This window comes from Bactrocera dorsalis, chromosome 1 (genome assembly GCF_023373825.1).
Source record: "Bactrocera dorsalis isolate Fly_Bdor chromosome 1, ASM2337382v1, whole genome shotgun sequence".
NCBI lineage: Eukaryota > Metazoa > Arthropoda > Insecta > Diptera > Tephritidae > Bactrocera > Bactrocera dorsalis.
This window is the reverse complement of record NC_064303.1, coordinates 84,914,476-84,938,415: the sequence shown is the minus strand read 5'-3', so window position 1 is coordinate 84,938,415 and position 23,940 is coordinate 84,914,476. Positions and strand designations below refer to the sequence as shown.

The 23,940-nt window shown below is 36.6% G+C and overlaps 1 protein-coding gene across 4 annotated transcripts in view; it reads right to left on the bottom strand.

The window, feature by feature from the left end:
- LOC105223161 (putative neural-cadherin 2) overlaps window positions 1–23,940 on the bottom strand; it is a 237,889-nt gene that overhangs the window by 4,204 nt on the left and 209,745 nt on the right. For all 4 annotated transcript variants that reach the window (XM_049461318.1, XM_049461315.1, XM_049461333.1 and 1 more), the window contains 5 exons: window positions 18,399–18,819; window positions 17,404–18,306; window positions 13,982–16,298; window positions 13,597–13,767; window positions 12,741–12,982 (listed from right to left, as the gene is read on the bottom strand). In XM_049461318.1, the coding sequence (XP_049317275.1) occupies window positions 12,741–12,982; window positions 13,597–13,767; window positions 13,982–16,298; window positions 17,404–18,306; window positions 18,399–18,819 (4,054 nt within the window). The remainder of the gene's footprint in view (window positions 1–12,740; window positions 12,983–13,596; window positions 13,768–13,981; window positions 16,299–17,403; window positions 18,307–18,398; window positions 18,820–23,940) is intronic.

Here is a 23,940-nt window from a genome sequence, read left to right as displayed (position 1 = left end):
ACGAGTTGCTGCGAACGGTGCCGAATAGACTTTCCACGACTTTTCTGTACAGTCTTAGCTACGACTGCTATATTTTCTTCACTGCGTGCTCGACTTGGTCTACTAGGACAAATACTATAGTGAATATTGGTTTCAAAATGGGTGGTGATGTTTAGAATAGTGCGTAGGCCGATTAAGTTGACCATAACTTGAGCGATGCGCGCGAAATACATTATTTACTAAATGGAAATGGACGTAGCAGAGTTTTACTATTTGTAAACGTTGTTCAGAAGTAAGTCTTTCCATGATGAAATGCCAAACAATATTGAACAAAAGTAATACGACAAAAAAGGCTATTGAAGAAAGTACTGCTACTTAGATCATCCTTTACTTTATACTTCCCCGGCGTTTCCTTGGGTGGAAAACTTAATATACCCGTTTTATGATATGATATATTGAATTAGATATGACATTGTGTAACTTTTATATATCAAAATTATTGAAACCAAGCATTCATAGTTTAATAATAAATTAGTTAATACGGGTAAAGTTATACCAGATTTTATTTAGTTCTCGCAACAGCTCACTACATATTAATTGTACTAGTATAATCACATATTACAATCGTTTTTTGCTGAAATTGCATGAAATCATCCTAAAGTTTCTATATATACATACATACACTTGTCCAATATAGTTGTTTTCATCATCCTGTCTGATTTTTATACCCAGTGCGGGGTGTATTAAGTTTGTCATGATATTTATAACATCAGTCTGTAGAGGTAAGTCTATTTAGTGCTGTCCGGCTATCCGTCGGTATATACGCGAAACAATCCCTCACTTTGCATATATCATTTTCTATCCAAGAAACTGACATTTATCGGAAACGCCGATATCGAACCACTATAGCATATAGCTGTCATACAAACTGTACGATGTAAACCAAACCCATTAATGGAAATTTGTTTTCTTTGGGCGAGATTTCTTAACAAAATTCGGAATAGATTATTGTGCAAGGAGATATTTCTGAAGAAACTGTTCAAATCGAAATGCTTTAGCATATAGCTGCCATACAAACTGACCAATAACATGCCTTTATAATTAGGAATAAAAATAGTCTTGTTAATTTCGCAAATTAAAATTGTTCTCCGAACTCGTCAGCAAGTAAAAATTATACCGTTTTCCTCTTGGGTTTCTGTTTTTATTGAATTCTAAGGAAAATAAAAGTGGTGCTGCAAACAAGAGTTGCGTTCAAGGCTATACTTAACAATTTGAAGTAGGTAGCTGCGGTGAAGGTGAAGTTTACAGTTGTGAATAATAAAACTGAGTTTAAAAAGCAATGTTGCATTTCTGTCATTGCTACAGTTATTAATGGTTAAATAAAAAGAAAAAGCTCATTGATTAATTGTTAAAAACTCGTGTCAAAACATTTGACAAATTTTAAAGTTTGAAAGTCAGAAAAGAAAGTTTTTAAGCTTTAATCCACAAAATAGTTTTTGGCTTGCAAAACTTGTCAAGCCTTTATAATTTAGCCCTACAGGTTATATTTAATGACACTAGAAAAAATTAAGTATACAACTTTCGCGCTTGAATAGTGAATTTTTATTAATTTGTTGTAATTATACATCATATATGTATATCATTTTAAAGGAGTGTATGAAAACTTCTGTATTTTGTGAAAGAGTGGAGAAAGAGTAGTTAATATAAATTTTATTATTAATTATTATATGATTTAAAATAAAACGCATCCAAATGTCTTTAAATTTAATCCGTCTTCTAGAAAATCAGCAGGTAAACACTGATCAGGAGCCGGAGGGGCTGTTCATACCGATTTATAGAAAAGAATTTAAGAAGAGTACGAACTTTTCGATATAATTTTGGTGGTACAATATGTCTTTTGCTGCAAAATTGGTCTAAATTCGACGATTGGTCTGCGATTGGAAAACAATCGCTTGGGCCTATAAACTAAAGTTTCAGGTTAGGTCTGACTTCAGAATAAACCGTTTCTATATTAGTATTGGTCTCTAATTGAAAAGAAACTTTTTTGTAGTTTCAGATTAAACTTAATATTTACACAAAGCGTAGCAATAAATGATATTTGTCAGTCAAATCTTGAACTTGACTGATCTGTCAGTCAAATCTTGAACTTGTGACCATTGATAGGCGAATATCAAAAACAAAGAATCACAAATAAAAGTCGTCAAACTTATTCATGAAATTGTTTACACTAAAACTTAACTGACAAATAAAATGAAATGTGCCCACGCTAGAAGGAAGTATTATTTCTCTTTTGTTAAAAATAATCCCCTACAACATAATTTTCTTGTTCTTTGTGTTGAGCTTAAGTTATCGGGGGTTCTCTAAATTTATACAGACAGTAAGCTATTGATTAGCAACCTACGTACTTGCATTGGCAGGCTATTGTGTAAAACTTTAGACTAAGGCTTTTGTTCGAACTTAACTTTCCACATGCAATTAGTTGCCAAAAGTCGCCTCCGCCATTTAAGCGTTCGTTGCCACCTGCGTGTCGCAAAACTTTTCTTCTCACAGTGTAATTATTATGTAAGTGGAGCTTTATTAAGCGGTAAGGGCGGTTATTTTTCCAGTGGTACTTAAAAGTGTTTATAAGGAGCTTACAAAATAAGTCAGGGACAGCAAAAATTTGTGCAGCAGCGAGAGAGAGTGACTAAATATTAGAGGAAGGAAGTTGTTGGAGAAAATGCATATATTCGTAGGGAAGGATGCACGAAATGGAGTTGCTTCCTTTTACTTCTAAGCTTCTTCCGCTACTTACTATGTACATGTGTGCATACAAGCGTACCTCAATACTTATGTGTACATGCAGCTGTGTGACTTCAACACTTACTTGGTCAAAGTCAGAAACTTTACCGTTTGTCATTTCCCAGATTGTCTGCTACAACTTGATTTTGTTGCAAGTAGCTAGATGCCCCTTTCTCACTTTCTCTTCGGAATATATTCGAAGGTTTGTTAAAGTTTCAAGTTGCATTTTTGCTTGAAGTAGCGAACTGGACACCCAGTGGTGATATAAAGTTTTGCAAGAGGGGTGTATACATAATTTGGTCAGTTTGTGACGTCAGCAAATAAACACAATGAGACAAAGATAATTTAATTTTCGAATTTTCTACCACAAAATAAAATTGTTTAAAAACAACTTGTTAGTAGCATTTGTAGCACGAATTAATCACACGAAATGGATGTACGAGTATTTGCAAAACTGGAGATTAAATCAATATATTGTTTTCCATCATAGAAAAATGGACCAAATATACAGCTACAGACTGTGCTGTTGAAGAAATCTACTATTTACTAGCATGTCTTTTAGAATAGAAGGAATTAAATATCATTGCAGGGCACTTTTTTCTAAGGTCTCAACTTCATACAATTGGTGGATGATAAAGCGTTAAAACATTACCATAGAAAATCACTAGCTTTCTCTAACCTTTCAAGGTTCTCAAAATTCTAGTCCTTCTAAGGCTGATAGCTTGAAAAAAAATATAAAAAAGCTATCAACTCAACGAGTTTTTCGATAGCGCATAATTTGGTCTAGCATTTTCTACCTTCACTTTCAACTAATCAATCAAAATATGAAGTAGCGAAATGTCAAAATGTACTCAATTTATGTATATTCAAAAGGATTAATTTTCTGATATAGACTCTATTGAAGTTGTGGTGATGAGTTAATGAGATGGTTCGTCTAATGATTCACCTGAGATTTGTTTCAAAGAGCAGGTAACTCATATCGAATTAATCAAATATTTTGATAAAAGAATTTGCCAATAAACGCTTTTATCGCACGTCGGTTTTGATTGGCAACACTTAAGTGTCCCGAACCATAAAGGAGTTGCTTCGCATGAAGGAGAAAGTGGGGAATCTATGGCACTGGCAGCAGACAGCAGGTATGTGCCAAGCCAAGCTACTACTGGGAGCGTACAACCTTATAAGATTTAGGGATATGATCAATCTTCCCCCTCTATACAGGGCACTGCAGTCTAAAGAAGCACTAATCCAACATTGGCATATTCTCTTACGCAAACTGTCGGTTTTGCGACATGGCACAGGAAACTCCAGAACCCCTACTTCTAGATTGGCCAGAAATGTGATATAGGTGAGAGCACAATAAACCATAGGTCGCAGTGCAAAACCTACATTATTTTCTATCTAAGGGTCCCGAAAACGTTTACCACGTAATATAATAGGATACGAATCCTTGATTTCGTATAGAAAGACTACCGATTGAAAGTGCATGAAGCAGCTGAGTTGGCAGGCATCGCCTAATTATTGAGATCTCCGAATTGCAGAGAAAACGGTGCAAAAGCAACGATATGCAACTCTTCCGCCGTTGTCATCAAATTGTTCGAATTACTAACTTTAATTAGCGAAATCGAACTACAAGCAAGCCTCCTTCCCATTTATAGCCATTTAAAATATTCTTATTCCGCTATTCTGTCATTTTACTGGAATAGTACTTTTACCAAATATTACCTTTATGTTGACCCATTTTTGATACGAGAAATGTTAAAATCGGACATTATCTTTTTAAGACCCGAGATACCAAAATGCGGATAGCAGTGCCTTTGGCTGACTTTTTACCGAAAATATCAATCAAAGCGTGAGGTGTGTTTGTTTTTTTTTTTTTTATAAGAGCATGTCTTATGTTTGTGTTGACTTTTTCCGAAAAAAGCAGTAATTCACCACCATTTTTATACTCTTGCAACAAAGTTGCTAAAGAGAGTATTATAGTTTTGTTTTATACTCTCGCAACAAAGTTGCTAAAGAGAGTATTATAGTTTTGTTCACATAACGGTTGTTTGTAAGTCCTAAAACTAAAAGAGTCAGATATAGGGTTATATATACCAAAGTGATCAGGGTGACGAGTAGAGTTGAAATCCGGATGTCTGTCTGTCCGTCCGTCCGTCCGTCCGTGCAAGCTGTAACTTGAGTAAAAATTGAGATATCATGATGAAACTTGGTACACGTATTCCTTGGCTCCATAAGAAGGTTAAGTTCGAAGATGGACAAAATCGGCCCACTGCCACGCCCACAAAATGGCGGAAACCGAAAACCTATAAAGTGTCATAACTAAGCCATAGATAAAGATATTAAAGTGAAATTTGGCACATAGGATCGCATTAGGGAGGGGCATATTTGGACGTAGTTTTTTTGGAAAAGTGGGCGTGGCCCCGCCCCCTACTAAGTTTTTTGTACATATCTCGGAAACTACTACAGCTATGTCAACCAAACTCTATAGGGTCGTTTCCTTTAGGCATTTTCATATACAGTTTAAAAATGGAAGAAATCGGATAATAACCACGCCCACCTCCCATACAAAGGTTATGTTGAAAATCACTAAAAGTGCGTTAACCGACTAACAAAAAACGTCAGAAACACAAAATTTTACGGAAGAATTGGCAGAAGGAAGCTGCACCCAGGCTTTTTTTAAAAATTGAAAACGGGCGTGGCGTCGCCCACTTATGGACCAAAAAGCATATCTCAGGAACCGCTCGACCGATTTCAATGAAATTCGGTATATAATATTTTCTTAATACCCTGATGACATGTACGAAATATGGGTGAAATCGGTTCACAACCACGCCTTCTTCCCATATAACGCTATTTTGAATTCCATCTGATGCCTTCTCTGTATAATATATACATTAGGAACCAATGATGATAGCGGAATAAAACTTTACACAAATACGGTATTTGAGCTGAGGTATCCCTTGTGGAAAAATTTTCGTGATCGGACTATAACTTTTCAAGGTCCCTTATATCGAACACGAAAAACTCAGTGCCTAACCTAACCTAACCTAATTTTTCACCGAAAATATCGGTAAATCTCTCAGAATTTAATTCTAAATAATTTTACAGCAAAATAAAAAAATATGTAAATGACGGATAATGAAATCTCGATTATCACTTTATTGTGCGAGAGTATAAAATGTTCGGTGACACCCGAACTTAGCCCTTCCTTACTTGTTTAGAAATAATATGTGCGAAATACACCCAATATATTAACTTCCGTTTATGTAGATTGACTCTAACACATTTATGTTGCTCACTGTATGAGATATTTTAATGGTTTCATAAACGTACTGTGCTTTAGCGGGGATTATGAATTCAATCAGTTTAACGGAGATCTAAGCCCATTATCTTTAATACTGCATTCCGGTTCAGGGGTTGATTTGTTCCCCATATGCCAAATATGTTAAATTTCAAATTTCTGGTTGAGTTAATATCATATATAGTATATCTCATTTGATTTAACCACGTTAATGATAATATATATAATTCATATCTCGGTATGAAGCAAGGTATAGTAAGAGAGTAAAAGTGTTTACGACCTATAATATAATAAAAATTATAACGTTATCAAAAATGACTGTAATCTTTTCACAATTCCGTTGAATAATAAATGTAATACACGAAATAATTGTCTTGGCTTTGATCCTTGCGAGAGCATATAATGTTCGATTGCTCTCGAACTTACCTTCTTCTTTTTCATTCGAATTAAATTTTTTTCCAATACTGTATTTGAAATTAGAAATTTGGAAATTATTTTAATTCAAACTTTTGGAATCAAAAAACTAAAAAAAAAAGTGTTAATTCAATTATTTGCAACCCTTCTCGCCAGGCAAAAATTTTAGTCGAGTGTGGAGGTTACCACCGCAGCGAAAGCCACCATGTTCCGACAAAAAATGTGAAGTGATTAGATTACATATAATCCATTATTGAGATTAGTTTTTTACTGCCGTTGGAGACTTATAATTTTATTAATTATTTATTATTTTTTAACAATAAAATTGAATAAGTTGTAAACACGTTGTTTCTTTCCATGATGAAACCAAACGACAGTTAGAAATCATACAATACCTATTGGAAAACCCAATTTTACACATTTTACAGAATTTTGACTTTCACCTAATTGTGGTGTACAAAAAGAATTATGAAAATGGAAAGTTAGTGAAGGGAAAAAAATAAATATTTTCCCTCCACCGTTGGTATAACTAATATGACCAACGATACTCCCCAGCTAAACTTTGAATTCCAATTAATGATACAAACTTTGCAATAGTTGGACCAGCTTTTCTTACCGCCTTTGGATATTTGAATTTGGTTAAATAACAAAGTTTCCGTTCAACCTTCTGTGTACTAATCGAGTAGCAAGTAAGTAGTTGACGTATTATTTTATCGCATGTAATCAGCATTAATGTTGATGAAGTCCCATAATTCTTATGGTATTTTTTCATACAGCAGTTGGCTTTGCTTCACTCCAGTTGTATTTGCGTTCAATTTTGAGTTCATTTGTTGTAGTTACTTGTCATCATTTCCTTAATGCAATTGAAATTAAGTCTTGTACCTTCTGCAATCACTTTTGGCAGTTAAGCACAGCAATGGCATATATACAAATAAATATGTATATATACTTGTAGTATATTCTTAGCGTGGCAATACATCCTCATTTTGTTGCTTGGCCATTTAATTAGCTTCATTAAGCGCGAATGGTGTTTAGTGTTGTTTGCAGATTCCGCTATCTTCGCGCATCTGGTTTGCTTGTCTTATGGATTTATGTATTTGCTTACTGTTGACGCTCTTTGTGTTTAGTCTCTTTTTTCCTATATTTCTACTTTACTTTTATAACTTTTATGTCAAAAGTCGCCCAATTGCTAGGCGGCACAGTGTTTTCTCGAAACCAAAATTTGAATTAATTTCTTTGCACAATTTTGTAGTTGTTATATTTAAAAAAAAATATTAAATGTTGTCTTAATTACCATTACTTTTCATACCTTTTCTAATCTGTGAACTCATTATTCATACCTTCCCCAAATCGTGTTATTGTAGCTTATTCAGCAATATTAATCTTTTAAAAATTGTTTTGAAAATTTTAGATAATTCAATAAAGTTTTGAATATTGTACGAAATCGTTCGGTGCGATAATCGTAGAATATTTTTACCACCTTTGGTAAGGATTTTATGGACCTGATGACGAAAACTGGGTTCACTCTTTCCTTTGCTTTGCTTTGCGGTTTTGCTCTTTTGAGCTTTTTGTACAATGGTTGCTGTTCTATTTTTTTCCAGAGAAAGCAAAAAGAGACTCCTAATGTGGATTTTATAAATCATATTCTTAATATTCACTATTCATCAAGAGATATGGACATGAAATCTTTGATATCCCAGTAATGTGTTTGAGCAGATGTTGCATTCTATGTTTAGTACTCTCGTATATATAAACAATATATATATTTCTAAATACCATTCAATTGTTAAATTTGTATTAGCTATATATTTAGTTCTTAAATAATATTTATTAAAGAAAATGTCTTTATTCGTTTTAATAATTTTATTTTCTGTTTCACCCCACTGCTTCGAATGGTCTTTTGTTAACTTCAATTCAGATTGCTTTGGCGGAGTCACATTATTTGATGCCATTTGTTGGCACCACCCCAATTGTTTGTCATTTTATTCCGTGTCGGTTTTTTGCCACCACCAGATAAAAATTGAAGATTTTTCTTTTTCTTAGCACTTCTTTCGTACCATTTGCTCCAGCAGCATAAATTTTGTGATACTTTAATACTTGTAGTAGCAACAAAGGCATGAAGCAATGGGCGGCCTATAGTGAAACCATCAAATAATTTATGTTGGCAATTTTTAACATTTTCCAGCAATTAATTTTATGAACACAGCTCATGCTATTTGCTAGTATAAACCGCGTTGATTGCTTGCTTTATTTTAAGTACAAATTTTGCCTAATTCAACTTGACCAAGAGCGTTGCACGCACGTAGAAATTCGCTAATGACTTTCGCACTTCATATTGGGGACGTACAATACATTTTATTTGTCAACCTTCCTTCTTGACTAATGCGTGCCATCTCGTTCAGAGCGAACCCTGTGGTTTGCCTGTAATTTTGCGGATTGGCAATTAAAAATACCACCAAGTGTAATTAGCTTAAAACTTTGGAGAATTATTAGCGGCAGTGCAGAGTTTGTGGTGTAAATGGGGACATAGATACGGTGCGGCTATACCGTATATATGTATGTAGTTGTATATGCCAATCACTGACATAATGAGACTCACAATTACCATTCAACTTGTGTAATGTACCGATGTCAAATTATTTATTGATTTTCGGGTTCGATTTGAATATTTGAGGATAACTTTAAAGAATTGAGTTAATTAAAATATGTGTAATCATGAAGAACATTTTAATTAGATAATGTATTGGTTAAGTAGGTAGTCCATTTAATTACATCTGAAGTAATCAGTTAAATGGACTTGTTAGTATTAAATAAAAATAAATTATAATCAATAGCACATCTGATAAAAAATATAAATGATACTGTTACATATTTTTTACGAATTATAGCTACGGTTAGTGCAAAACACCCACATGAACTAAAGTATGGTTAGTCAATCCGTAAAAGGCAGGCATTTACATGCCTGTGTACATATTAATTTTTTGTCAGTAGATATTCGTTAAAATTTTTTTGAATTTTAGTAAAATAAAAAGAGTAAGGAAAAGCTAAGTTCGGGTATAACCGGGCATTTCATACTATTGACACTTTCAAGGATTAAAGCCAGGGAAATACCTTCAGGCTTGATAGTTATATGGGATCTAGGGCCAATTTCACTCGATTTTATTCATTATAAGCAGAAAATTCTACTGTTATTAGAAAAAACATGCTTTCTCAAATTCATTGAGATAACTGGCTGATATATGTATACGGTATAAAGTCATCTGTAAGTTCGACAATCGTTATATTAGGCATTTGCAGGCTAAAAGCAGTTTTGTCGTGATTCAACTCATTTTAGACACACAGACAAGTTATTATCAGAAAAGGATTTCCTCTGAATTTCACTTCTATATCTCACATATTGACCAAAAAAGTGCCTAGGGGCTAGGAGCAGTTTTGGTTGGATTGGGATAATTTTTTGTCATAGGATGGCAGAACTCAAAGGCACTATTCGTGCAAAGTTTTAGCCTGATCTTATAATTCATTCTTGATTTGTATAGTGGAAAGTGAAAGTTTCAAATGAAATTTAAAATTAGGTTATAGCAGAAGTAGGCGTGGCTGGAGCCCGATTTCACCCGTTTTCACAGGAACATCAAAAAGTCACAAATCACAAATTTGATTGAAATCGGTCGGCCGGGTCTAGAGATTTGTGATTGTGGTTTGGGCAATACCACTCCCATTATCCAATTTTTATCCCAGCTCCTTAAAAGCTCTCTCACACCATCTTGGGATTAAAACTTAACCTATCTGCTATATTTAGTTACTGATTTATCGTGCTTTTAGTATATTAAAATTATACCGTTATATGAAAAGTGAGCGGAGTTATCATCTGACCTTATCCATTTTCGCAGTTTCGGTAGGAGTTCTTATAATAATGGGTAGTCAAAAAATCTTTTCATATTTCTAATAAAACTTCTACTTATTTTTTTATATTTATATTAATAAATAAGTAAGCAAATATGTACCATTTTGGTCGACCACTTTTCGCCAGTTTACCGCTAGAGACATTTTTCCATCAGCGTAAATCGAAATTTCCAGAACGGAAGCGAGCGAGCCATTGTTGGGCTACACGAGCCGATACAGGATCGTCTCCGTAAATTTCACAAATTTCATTGGTGCCTTGCATGGCATTCTTCTATTTTTTATGTAAAAATTTCAAAATATAGCGAATTTCTTCATTATTTTCACTCAATTTTGAATAGCTGTAAATTTTTTTTAATTTCTCTGAATTTAATTTTTTTTCGTTAAATGAAGCTTTTAATCTCAGCTTTCCAAAATCTTACCGCAATGTGGTTGATACCACAGGAGATTTACGACTGCAACGACATACATATATTGACAAAATACGAAAAGACTACCGACTTTTTGCCCTAAACGAATATGGTTATTTAGTAGTTCAGGAGACGTGTACTTTAACTTATTATAGGGTGGGACCACGCTCACTTTTTCAAAAATTTTAGTCCACATGTGCACCTTACTACTGCTATCCTCTGTGCCAAATTACAGTTCTATGTCCTAAGTTAGTGCTTAGTTATGGCTCTTTATATGTTTTCTGTTAAAGACGATTTTTGGGCGTACCAGTGGTCCGATTACGCCCATCTCGAACTCGAAATTTTTTTTTGTACTAAGAAACCTGTATACCAAGATATTCATCGAGATATCTCAATTTTTACTGAAGGTACAGCTTGCACAGATGAACGGACAGACATACAGACAGTTAACTGGATTTCAACTTTTCTCGTCACCCTGATCATTTATGTATATATACATATATATATTACCCTGTATCTATCTCGCTTAGTTTTAGGTGGTACGAACGATAGTTAGGTGAACAAAACTATTCTACTCTATAGCAACATGTTGCAAAAGTATAAAAACTTAAAAACGAAGCTATACATAATATCCTTCACTAGTAAAAAATCTCTATACAAAAATTTGATAGATGTTGTGCAAACCGACCAATCAATATCAAGTTCTTGTATGAAAGCTTTTTTTTATATTATGTAGTGATCCGATCTGAAAAATTTGTTCAAATTTTGTAGCATTGCCTAATAATCTATGAGAAATTTCGCGAAGATATGTATATTGTCAAATAAAGAAGTTGATTCTGATCGTTCCGTTTATATGACAGCTCGTGGTCCGAGGAGAAAACGTGTGCACATTTTTTTGTTGATATCGCAGAAATTGAAGGACAATTTCGCTCATGTATAGATAGACTGACTGACAGCTGAACGTACCCAAATTGACTCAGCTCGCAATGCTTATTATTTGTATATTTGTAGACTTCTACAGTTACTTTGTGGAAACATGTTCAGGGTATAAAAAAGAGGTGCTCCTATGTGTAAAAAAATAAGGAAGGACTAAGTGCCAATCACATATTATTAGAAGCCTAAATCAGTTGGTACTGGATATTATTAATAGTACATTTCTATTATAAAGTAGAATGAGGTAAAGGGATTCAAAATGAAATTTTGCTCGAAGTGGGCATGGTTATGTTCCAAATAATGATATTTGAATGCTAAGATAATGAGATCTTATTAAAAATCTATGCATCAAGTTGTGTAAATTTCGTATATAATTTTATTTATCAATGAATATGAATCCGCAACCATAATCGAGCCCTAGTAATTAAGGATATAGAAAATCAAAATCCAAAAATGTCAGTGCGTTCATAGGACGTCTGATCTCGCGACATTATGCTGTTCCGCACACATTCTCCTCGCAGCACTCATCGCACACAACTTATATATAGCATATCACAACTTTACAAGACCCAATACAATACAGCATATGCCAACCACACTACACACCAACAATTCGATTGTCCACCACCCACAACCGATAGAAAAGGAGTGGTCAGATCGGAATGGGTCTCTTTTTCGATTTACCCCTCATCTTGAATCTTTCGCCGTCGGTACGTGTGCTAATAAAAGCAACTGTCTGAAATATCTGAGATTCCATTCCGTTTGGGATGTTTTCAGAATAATCGAAACTAAAAATGTTAATATCAAGTGAATTGTGTGACCAATACAACAAGAAAGAAAATTATAAAGGAATTAATAAATAAAATCTAAAATGTAATTATTTATTGTTAAAGCTTAAATACAGTTAGTTCCTTATTTCCGAAATGGTTGCATTTGTTCTTGTATTTCACATTCGAAAGTGAAAGGTGCAAGTATTTCTCTCAAATATTTTTTTGTTTAAATTGATTAATTAAAAATCTACTCACTTAATATGATAACGAGGCATATGAAGATCGCTCCCAGCGCACCCATGCTCAGCTTGAGGCGTTGACTTTCTTGCATCAGCTCACAGTTTTCGCCCCAATATCCTTCAGCACAGATACAGCGATAACGGAGGCGCGGTTCGAGATTTATACATGTTGCGCCATTCAGACAGGGCAAGTCGAGACATTCGTTGCGATCGACGCAGCCTTTTGTATCAGCGGACATGATGCGTCCTTCACTGCAACTATATATTGGAAATAAAAGCAGAAAGTGTTGTAATTATATATAATTATATATTTCAGTGATAAGGCTAATCTGGAATAAGTAAAATAAGAACTGTAGTTCGGAACCAGTTCTAAGTTTGATTAGAAAAAACCGGTGAAAACTGAAAATACACAGAAACCGGAAACATAATATATTCTTTTTTGTTGCTATTTTTGGTGCGAAAACATTGTTTCAATTATTGCTGTCCAATATTTTTGGAGAATCGTCAACTTAATTTGAGAGGCGTAAGAATATTCAATGTAATCTTTCTCTTTAAACAAAATTATCAGATTTGCCAATTGAGTAAGCAACCGAGTGATTGTGTAGTCAATTTTACATTTAATGCCTCATTAGTCAGTCATTCGTGTAATTTGCTTACCGAGAAGAATACTTAAGTAGGTGATTTGGACACAATGTTTCGGCTTATTCATAACTACTTGTCGATCTAGTAAAGTGTGGAAAGCACTTTGTACAACAAACTCCTGCACTTATCTTTGCATATATAAACAGATATTTATATATAAACGTTTCGTCCGACGGTGCATAGTTATGTCATGAATAAATTTTCATGCAAACGGACATTTTCATACTTACGTGCATTCGTATTCATTCCACAGGTCGACACAATCAAACGGATCCGGACAGATTACATTTGAACACGGTCGATTTGATGGGCAGTTACGCTCCAGATTGCGCGCCATCGTCGCCTGACCCCATTGTGTGCCATTTATTGAAGGTGGCAGCGGCAAGTGTTTGCCATCCAATCTAACAAGGTAGCAAAGAGAGTAATAGAAAAGTAGAAAAATATGTTTAACATCTATTTTAAAGCAAGAAATTAGTGACAAAATATGTTTGCTTTGAGTAATGAAAGCAACTGTTCAACACTAAGTTGATGAAGCACCCAACGGTACATACTTCAACTTCTACTAAGCAATAATGTTCACCCAAAAAATTTAATGGATATATCATGCACACTCACCTAATATCGTCCAGGCAACTTCTTTGAAAATCCGATTGTACTTCAAATGTTTTCAAGCCGGTATACTCCGCTTTGCCGCCCGCATACACGCCCTCCTGTTTGTCAATGGAAAGCCACTGATGGCCGGCAAAGTTATAAGTTTCGTTGTAACGTCGACCCTCGCCACCATCCAGTTCCAGCATAGCTGCCGAGCCATAGCGATTAAAACGCACCACATGCCATTGACCGTCGTTGACAGCGATGGCATTCAATTGTAATCGTTTTTCCTCGGCGCGCAAGGAGTTTAGGTTGAACCGCAACTGCAAGTGGCCGCGGCTGAGTTCGAGTATGGCATATTCACGTTGATGCTGATCGCTGACTCTAAATAGTTCGCCTTGTTGCTCGCGCGTACGGAAGCGTAATTGTAGCTGCGTGCTGAAACGATCCGGCTCGAAGCTCAGCGCAAATTTGACATAACTCTGCGGCTTAAATGTGGTGGGTATGGTGGGAAAATTGCAGGACAGACCCGTCCAGCCGGGTCGACAGTAGCATTTGGCTTGTACTAGGCTGGCCACACAATTTCCTTGTTCCCAACAGCGCGCTGTGTGTTCGGTTTTCAAGCAAACTTCGTCCGTTTGCGGGCAGGCGGGATAGCTGTTTCGTGCCAGCGCAGGAAATGCTAGATCGTAATGCTCGGAATTGTGTATAAGATTGCGTATGCAGCCATCGAAACCTTTCGACGTAAATGCATATTGCCAGTGATAAAGTGTTTGATCGAAGTGTTGCCGATAGATGCCACCAAGTTGCAGAGGTACATTTAGATTCAGCGCTTCGCTAAAGGGTGGTATTAGGCCACGTGCCTGGCAGGAATTGTCATCGAACTCGGGCGCTGAGCCATCCTCCATTTCAAACACTTCAGCACTGCGGCAGAAATCGATAACCATACGCACATTTTCGCTATCCCAAAAGACATCTAAACGATGCCAAACGCCATCGTCTAGCGTCTTTTTCGTTTTCACTCTCAACTCCAATGTGCCTGAGCCGAAGTCGATGAGTAGACGTGGGTAACCCTGTTCCAGCTCAATGGAAATGAAATCGCGCAGCAGGTATTCGTCCTGTTTGGGTGGTACTATTGGTCCGTTATATAGTATAAGACCATCCGCTTCTTTTGTAATAAATTCGAGACTGAGATGCGACTGCTCGCACAATTGTAGTGCTGGATACCAAGCCCAGCCATTGCCTCGAAAACTGCGTGTGGTCTGCTGACAGCGCGGCCCATTATAGCCTACTGGACAGGCGACACATCTGGGCCCACTGCGGGTATCAACGCAACGTCCACCATTGTAGCAGTGATGTGTACGACAGGTCTCTTCACGACTGAAAGTGCGCGCCTTGCAAACACATTCAGCGCTCGTGTTAAGACGCACTCCAACCAGCGCTGTTTTATTAACACTTACCGTGTACGGCGTACGGTTGTGTATCTCTACATGATTTGTACAGGAACCTTCACAGTGCCGTCGCTCGAACAAGCACTCGTCAATGCCGACCATGGTGATGTTAATACCCACCTCTTTCTCGACCTCTTCGCGATGCATAAGCACCACGCCATTCAGGCGCACTGCCTTAAAGTATGGCTGTTGGGTTGGTGAACGCGCCGCAAAATGTACGTCCGTCACTAACGGATGCTCCGACTTCAACTGCACACTAAACACGTCGACATAATCACGATCTGTGTATAGCAATTCTGCTAGTTTCTCGCGAAACCGCTCAAGTTTGGACCGCTGCAGTTTATGCTGTGTATAGTCCCACACGCGTACGAAGTCCTCATCACTTATACCAGCCAAGCGCATAGACCCCGCCTGTTGGACCGCTTCATGTGTGATGTCACGCACTATAACAGTCATGTTCGCCGGCACATCCACCTGTCCCTGTTCCCGATCGTAAACTTTGAAACGCAGTTGATAGCGACCACGACGCGTGCCCGCGCGCATCATAACGATGCCCGTGTCCGTATCCAATTTGAAGCGTTGATGTTCTTGCGCTTCCCAGTAGTACTTCTTGTCCGGCACATCCCAATCGTCTAGGTCGTGTACGTATACGCGTCCTATTTGCGTGTCATGCGATTGTCCTTGGTAATTGTAGACAACAACTTCCTTGCTGCCCGGCAGCATTTTATTATCATTCACATCACCAATAATGACAGTTAGAGTGCTGGTGCCCGTCATGGGTGGTGTACCGTTGTCCTTTATCTCAATTGGTATGAGGTAGGACTTTTGCTGTTCCCGATCAAAGGGACGTAGTGATGAAACAATTGCTATGCCATTGCCATTGTCGCCGCCTGCGGGTTCGTTTCGGCGAAGGGTTGGAAGGCCCGAAGTTGGGGGCGCGATGGCGCAAATTGGTGTTTGTACGGGTAGCCATGGTTAATTTGGTTGATTGTCAGACATATTTAAGTGGATTTGCGTTGAGTAGGGCATTCGTTTAGTTTGGTTGAATTGTTTGTTGATTTTCCAGTCGTTGTTGAGGATATTCGATCGTTGTTTTTGTTGCGTTGAATAAAAAGTAATTTGTGGAGAAAGGGAAAAAGAAATATAAATATATTTAGGTCGCTACAATCAACTTAACTAAACGCCTAAAGCAGAGTATTCTATCTGGCAATGAAGCGATTGTGATATAATTACCCTAATTACTCGAATTCAAGTGGAAATAAAAAGTCGCTGCTATGAGCGGTTTCACTTTCATTGATATAGACATAAAACAGAAATAGTATTTGATATTATGTTACATTCATTTTACGCTGAAGTTTAAAAACTCTTGAATAGTTTGGAACAGATTAACCATCCAAATTCTGAAGATTATTTTCTAACTCTACAAAAGTTGAGGAAAATATGGATATAATACTTTTTATATTATTTTAGACAAAAACAAGGAATTACATAACGTAAAACGAATATCGGAGTCTACCCAAACAGTAGGCCATCGTAGATAATCCGGGAATAGCAAAGCCGTTGTTCGATTGATCGAACTTAATAATTTTTTTACCGCCTTCACCAGATTGAACTCTGATATTTTGCTTTTAAAACTTTCACAAGCATTCCAAACGTATTCAACGCCTAGGGACCATCTCAACCATAGTATCAGCAAGTCTTTGGAAACAAGAAACCTTTGGCATAGAGTTTGTTCACATACTTTTCGTAAGTGGATTAATTATTTATTGGCTGAAAGGATTATACTAGTAAACGATTACATAACTAATCTTTAAATTTGGATACTATGGATACACCTTAGCCCCGTTTTCATTGTGAGACCTGCACATTTGTGGTTAAAATACTTTAAAATTAATTTTGACGCTGAAATTTCGTCCTACATAGTCCAAGTTCTGAGTCCAATCTGTCTTTTCATCTTAATTTCTTATTATATGAATATCACTATTTTATACTCACGTCTGTCATGCTCGACTTTGAAGCTCGAACGTATCAAATCACTGGCCAGAGGATCCAGCCGAAAGGTGAACGGCCCACCATTGCCACGAGCTCGATCGTCTGCATCTTTCGCTGCAATTTCGATAATTTTTCGCGGCGACACATTCTCCGGCAATACAGGCCGGTAATCCTTCGCGAAAACCGGCGCATTGTCATTAACATCCTTCACTATAACCGTTAATGTAGCGGTCGCTGTACGCGGCGTACTGCCATCATCGATAGCTAGTAGTTGTACAAAATGCCGATCAGTTTCTTCGCGATCTAACGGTCGCTGCACGCTGACTGCACCTTTCGTGCTGATGGCAAATTGACGTTTCTTATTTGAGGCTCGCACAATACGATATGTGACTCTACTGTGCCCGCCTTGATCCGCATCCGATGCACGGAACTGTTCAAGTATTGTACCGACTTTGGTATCCTCGTATACAGCCACTTCGATATGATCGCGCTCAAAGTGCGGTTCGTTGTCATTGATGTCGCGCAATTTGACCACAACCCACGAGTACGCCACGTGATATTTATCATTGTCACTGTCGTCGCCCATGTCGTTGACTTGTATGCGAAATCGGAAACCACTGCTTTGCAGCGGATCCTCATAGTCGAGCGGCTGTGTGATTTTCAAGGAACCAGTACCATCAACATTCCGCACCATAGCGAATTTCTCAGCGCCAAAGCCGCTGTTCGGCACCACTTTGTACTGAAATGAATTTGTTTCGTCTTCGTCTTGCACGGTCACCGTAAGTATTGGCGCATCCGGTATGGCTGTACCGTTAGTCTCGTCCACCTCAGTGAACCATTCGTCTTTCGTGAATTGCGGTGGCATATCATTCAAATCCTTAACCCGTATCGATGCAGTGCCAGTGCCTGCGGTAACAAAAATATTTATGTACAAGCCAAAATAAGTGTAACGAAGCGAAATATTGATTTTAAAAAGAGTGCAACAATCGTGAATATACCTTTCAAGCCACCGCCGTCCATCGCAACCACCTGTATGGAGTAGTCAGGTGTGCGTTCACGATCCAAACAGCACACCGCAGTCTTTATAACGCCCGTTTCCGGTTCTATTTCGAATATCGCCGCGCCCGTCTCTTCCTCAATCACATTTTTCTCAATTGAGTATATTAGTTTGGCATTGGTGCCCTCGTTGGGATCGTCGTAATCAACGGCTGACATTGTCATAACTGGCAACCCGGCGGTACCGTTTTCTGTTATATTACCAAAATAAATTCCTTGCGGGAATTGTGGCGCGTTGTCGTTGATATCCTTCAGATTCACCTGAATATCGGCATAGCCCACCAACCCTTCGCCACCTTCGTCTTGCGCGAAGACTGTAAATCGCCATTGCGGTCTACCATGTGGTTGGTCACGATCGAGTGGCTGTGTTGTGTTTGAAGAAAAAATGTGCAAAATGGAATTAGAATACCAATCAATATCGGAATTTTTGCAAACTTAAAGTAAGGAACTCAGTAAAATTTTTATAATTTTTTTTTTTTCAATAAGAAATTTTAATACTAAGTTCGTGACCTATAATTCCTGCAGGCCGGTAACAGTAAACATCATGAATCTAGCCAACATCTTGCCAACGTCTGCAGCTAAGAGCTCGTAAAATGATAGATTGCTATAAACAATTTCAACGGATATTGCGGTCTCTCAACCACTTTTAGCAATTGCACTGCATATTACTTATTGCTTGTCATTCAGCTGAGACGAGGCCACTGTTGACAGCTATGGTTGATGAGTAGCGAAAATACTAAATACTCGCAAAGCTCTAAAAGCCAAAAAGCACTTTAAACCTATATTAACTCGCGCCCACTTTTCAATTGCGTTGACGTGCCCTGGCCTAGTTATTGCAATTAGGAATACGGCAAGACCGGCGAAACTCGGACGCCAGACACTGCTAACACAGAGAACAATGAATATTTGCAGACTAAAATAACGAATAGTTATAAGATAGCTAAAAAATGTTCAATTCAACCAAAGTATGAGTTTCCTAAATGAAAATAGAAATTCAGCACTAAAATAAATATCTTTTTAATTTCAAAAAGCGGCGGTTTAAAAAAGAATTTTAAATAATAGACGGACAGGCAAATAATCGCTTGACTTTCTACATTCTCATATACTCAGCAATGTGTAAATATAACTCATATGCTCCGATGCCTCCACACACTCACATATGTACGTATGTATGCGTCAAAACTGCTACTGCATGAAACTTCATGTTTTTTGGCTCTATCCACTACGCAATTGTATCGGGAGCCAAATGCCGAAAACTTCGGAATTTTGCAATATTAAAATTCCGCTTGTCAACATCACGTTTGGCAAAAGTCGCCATCACGGCACAAGTGAAATTTTCAAATGCAAACGCGCTCATCGAGATATGACTGCAATGCGTAGCGGAAGAGAAAGCCCAAAACAACTAACAAATTATAAACACGTTTACATATGCACGCGCTATCAAAATTTCATTGGTGACAGTTGTCAACACGCCCACAAACCAGTTCGCATACATATTCGCCTGCATGGCATGTGAGCGCGAGCATTTCGCTGGTAATGCGATATGTTCAGTCAGCATGACAAACTTTTTAATTTAGCAGGAACACATGTATGCACACTCACTCATACATACATACATATGTACATGTGCACGGGCACATTTGGATATTTGCCCCAGTTTAGTCGACATTGGATCGCTGTTTAATTATACATGTACCGTATTTATTGGATTCACTAGGGTGCCTCAAATGTCTTGGTTAACAATTTATTTATTCCAAAAACAAAAAAATAAATGTCCTTTGAATTTTAATTAAAGTTGTACGCCCTCCTTTCATTCCATCTCCTTGTTTATGTCAGCATATTTGATTTAAATCACTTTGTTCGATTTTTCCCCACAAGTTTTGCCAAAGCTGAATTTGCTGCATTATTTGGTAAACATTCACTGCGAATTAACAAAGAATTTGCGAATGTGAAAACGGCAAAACCAGGCACATGGGTTTTAATAATGGATATGCAAAAAGTGTGCTGTTGATATTTGTATTTTAAATATTTGAAGAAAATATGCATATAAAATATGAAAATGATGGTGCTGTATGACCTTCACCTCTGCATGCGAATATATGCGAATCGAATCAATACTGATTTCAGGACTTGGTGGGAGTCACAAACTGCAGGCGACCTTACTTTGGCTATAAGTAGACCCATTATACTACCGGGTTGTAATAAAATTAAGCTTTATCTAGCAACTTAGTAGATTTGATAAAAACTTGATTGTTTTCACTCCAATATCCACGCCGTGGAATATATTCCGTCTCATCCGACTGAAGGCTAGACAATTGCAAAGATCAGCATCTCACTATCTCTCCGCATGTTCTATATTCCTCCATATCCACGTTTCACAAATCTGAAAATGGGATATTAATGGCAGATACCCTATGCTGACCCTTACTATACTATAATTCTAACTTCTCTTTTGCCCAGAAGTGGAAGCTGTTTGGTCTTTCCACCATCAACACTACCGCAAAGTAACTTTGTAGTATGTCCTGTGTTTCTGGTTGTCTAAATGACTCTCGGCTTACCCTATCATGAAACACAGCCACACCACATTTCAACACACAAAATCACCATAACAGCACACCACACTCACCACTCACCTTCCACATCACACCAATACACTCAAACGTGACACCACACTTCCAACTAGAACACAAAAAAAAAAAGGGACGGACAACTCCAGCCAGACACACTTCGTTTTTGGCTTCCGCAAGGACTCAACGCTTGTGCGCATACGCTTTTCGCAGCATCGCCTTTTTCTTTTCGTTTCCTCCCACGTACATCAACGGTCGTCGATTCCGCCGCCGATTGGAATATCCGTCCAAATTTTACCTTTTGTAAACATTGAAAACGTTTGTAAAGTTAATAAAAAGAGTATTCCGAAAACCTATTCTTTTAAAAAATATTTTATAACAAGTGAGTTCGGAAATAAAGGTGAGTTCACCACTGAGTAATACATGGTCCTTCGAGCCTTCAGAAAGGCACCTTAAAAAAGAAAAACAAGAGGAAAAAAGTAAATAATAATAATAAAAAAAAAAAAAAAAAAATTTTTTTATTAAATAAAGTGCGGTGACAAAAACACATATTTTAAAACTATTAAAGTGGAAAAAAAAAAAAAAGTTGAAAAAACTATTAAAGGGAAACAAAAAACAAAAATTGGAAAACAGTGAAGTGAAAAATACTTAAAAATCATAAACAAAAAAAAAAAAAAAATTGACATATACAGTGTTAGTGGAGTGTGGATATAAACACATACATACATATATGTATATATCCGTAAAGTGAAGCAAACAAAAGCGCGCCAAAAAGAAAGGAATACAAAACGAAACCAAAACCAACAACAGCGGCCGCGAAACTAAATAAATCTCTAGCGGGCGCGAAACTAAATAAATCACACCACCGGGCGCGGATAATAAAAACAAAGACAACATACCCAAAACACGTACAAAGTCACACAGGAGAAGAAGAGGCATACTAACTGCGAGGACAAGAAGAACAAGGAAATATACATTAGGGCAAGCCACAAAGAAATACACTCCCCCAAAATTCCCTTGATGCGAGAGAGGGTAAGTGTATCGCTTCCACCTTATTTATATGCATGTACATATGTATGTTTAGGAAAAACAAAAATAAACTGTTTTAACAATTATAACTCGGTTATAACTTTAAACAGTTTCACCAAAACGGATACTCAAATTTAATACGGTGCATCAAAATACCGATATTAAAGTTGATAATACATACTTGTTCTTAAAGTACTAATGCCTATGTATAATTTTCTTTGTGATCACAATCACACACAACAAATTAAAACATTAAAAGAACATTCTACTTGCAATATTTTCCGACACCCCTTCTGCTTTTAAAGCAGCAAGCGAATTGCGCTAATAAGTAAAAGGCATATTAGAAAGTACAAAACAAGAAATAAAAGAAAACATAAATGCGGAACATATGACTTATAAATTGAAACACACATACATATATACATGCAAACCAGCTTTCCTTAGCTTGGTAATTACCTAACATATACTTGCCGAAATTAATTAGAAGCAAATATAACAACATACATACGAGTATATACATACCGTCACACATGTGTGTTGAGAGCAGAAGTAAAATACCTGCAAATACCATTTCTCTTTTTTCCAATTTAACCAACCTTCCTGCGTCAGTCCTAGTACCGCGATTACAACAATAAATCGTATTTAAATAAATTGCATGCCTACACAGTATATACCACATATACATAGGGACAATTAAATTACGCGAAAGTAATACAATTTTGGAAACAAAAAAAACAGAGTGTTACAGATTTTGATAACACGAATTAACAACAAAACGAGAAAAAAGGAAAAGAAAAAAAAAATATAAATAAATTTATATTATTAATTGTTTAATAATATAAATACATAAATATAAATACATAAAAAATTATTACTATACCATATATACATATATGCACATAAATATCCATATACTTAAAATCCGTACTTACAGCCGGTACAAGCAATACCCCTTGTATTTGCACAACAAAACAAGCAGGTTTGCACCGTATTAAAGTAATTTAAGCATAATTATATGCATACGAAGCACATATCGTGCACACATACATACATACGTATATACAAAAGGTATTGACCCTTTCCGGTACACAAGTACGAGGGCATACCAATAAATCCGGAAAAAAATATATACTCGCAATACATTAAAAAAAAAAAAAAAAAATTATAGTAATATTATAATATTATTATTAACATAATTATTATTATTATAATAATTATTATAATAATAATAAACATAAACGCCATCGCAAGTAGATACAACGGCGAGTAATACATATAAACAATAAACGCGGATTTCACTAATTTTATCGGAAATAACAAACTCTTATTTACCTAAAAGAGTTTTCGGTTGATAAAATTCTCAGTACATACTGAAAGAAAATATATACAAATATTTTACAAATCTACATTTTCTAAATGAATATAGATTCAAAAGAATCTAAAACATCGCAATTCTTGAAAATTCCTAAAATGATTTCTGACGATAAGAGTCCATGTACACCTGCAGAAGCTACACGCTCTAAGCAAGGTGCTACAAAACAAAAGAGGGGAAAAGACATATCATACTCCAAATTCATTTCTGAGAGCGACTGTCTCATAAAATACTGCACTCGATTTGCTTCTTCGCCGATTCAAGACAATTCTGAATCGGCGCTAGAAATAAAAAGCCAAACTATTGAAAATTTTTGGACACGTCTCCAAGCTGCATATGACGCAATTGTAGATACTGACGATTCAGATCTACCAGAAAACTTTAAATCTTCTGCATACGCCAAATTTGAAAACTGCTTAGACCAGTATGAAGATACAAAGATTATGATCGCAGATCAACTAAAACTCATAAAATCAATTGCACCTGCTCCCCACAGTAGAGTAGAGTTACCACAAT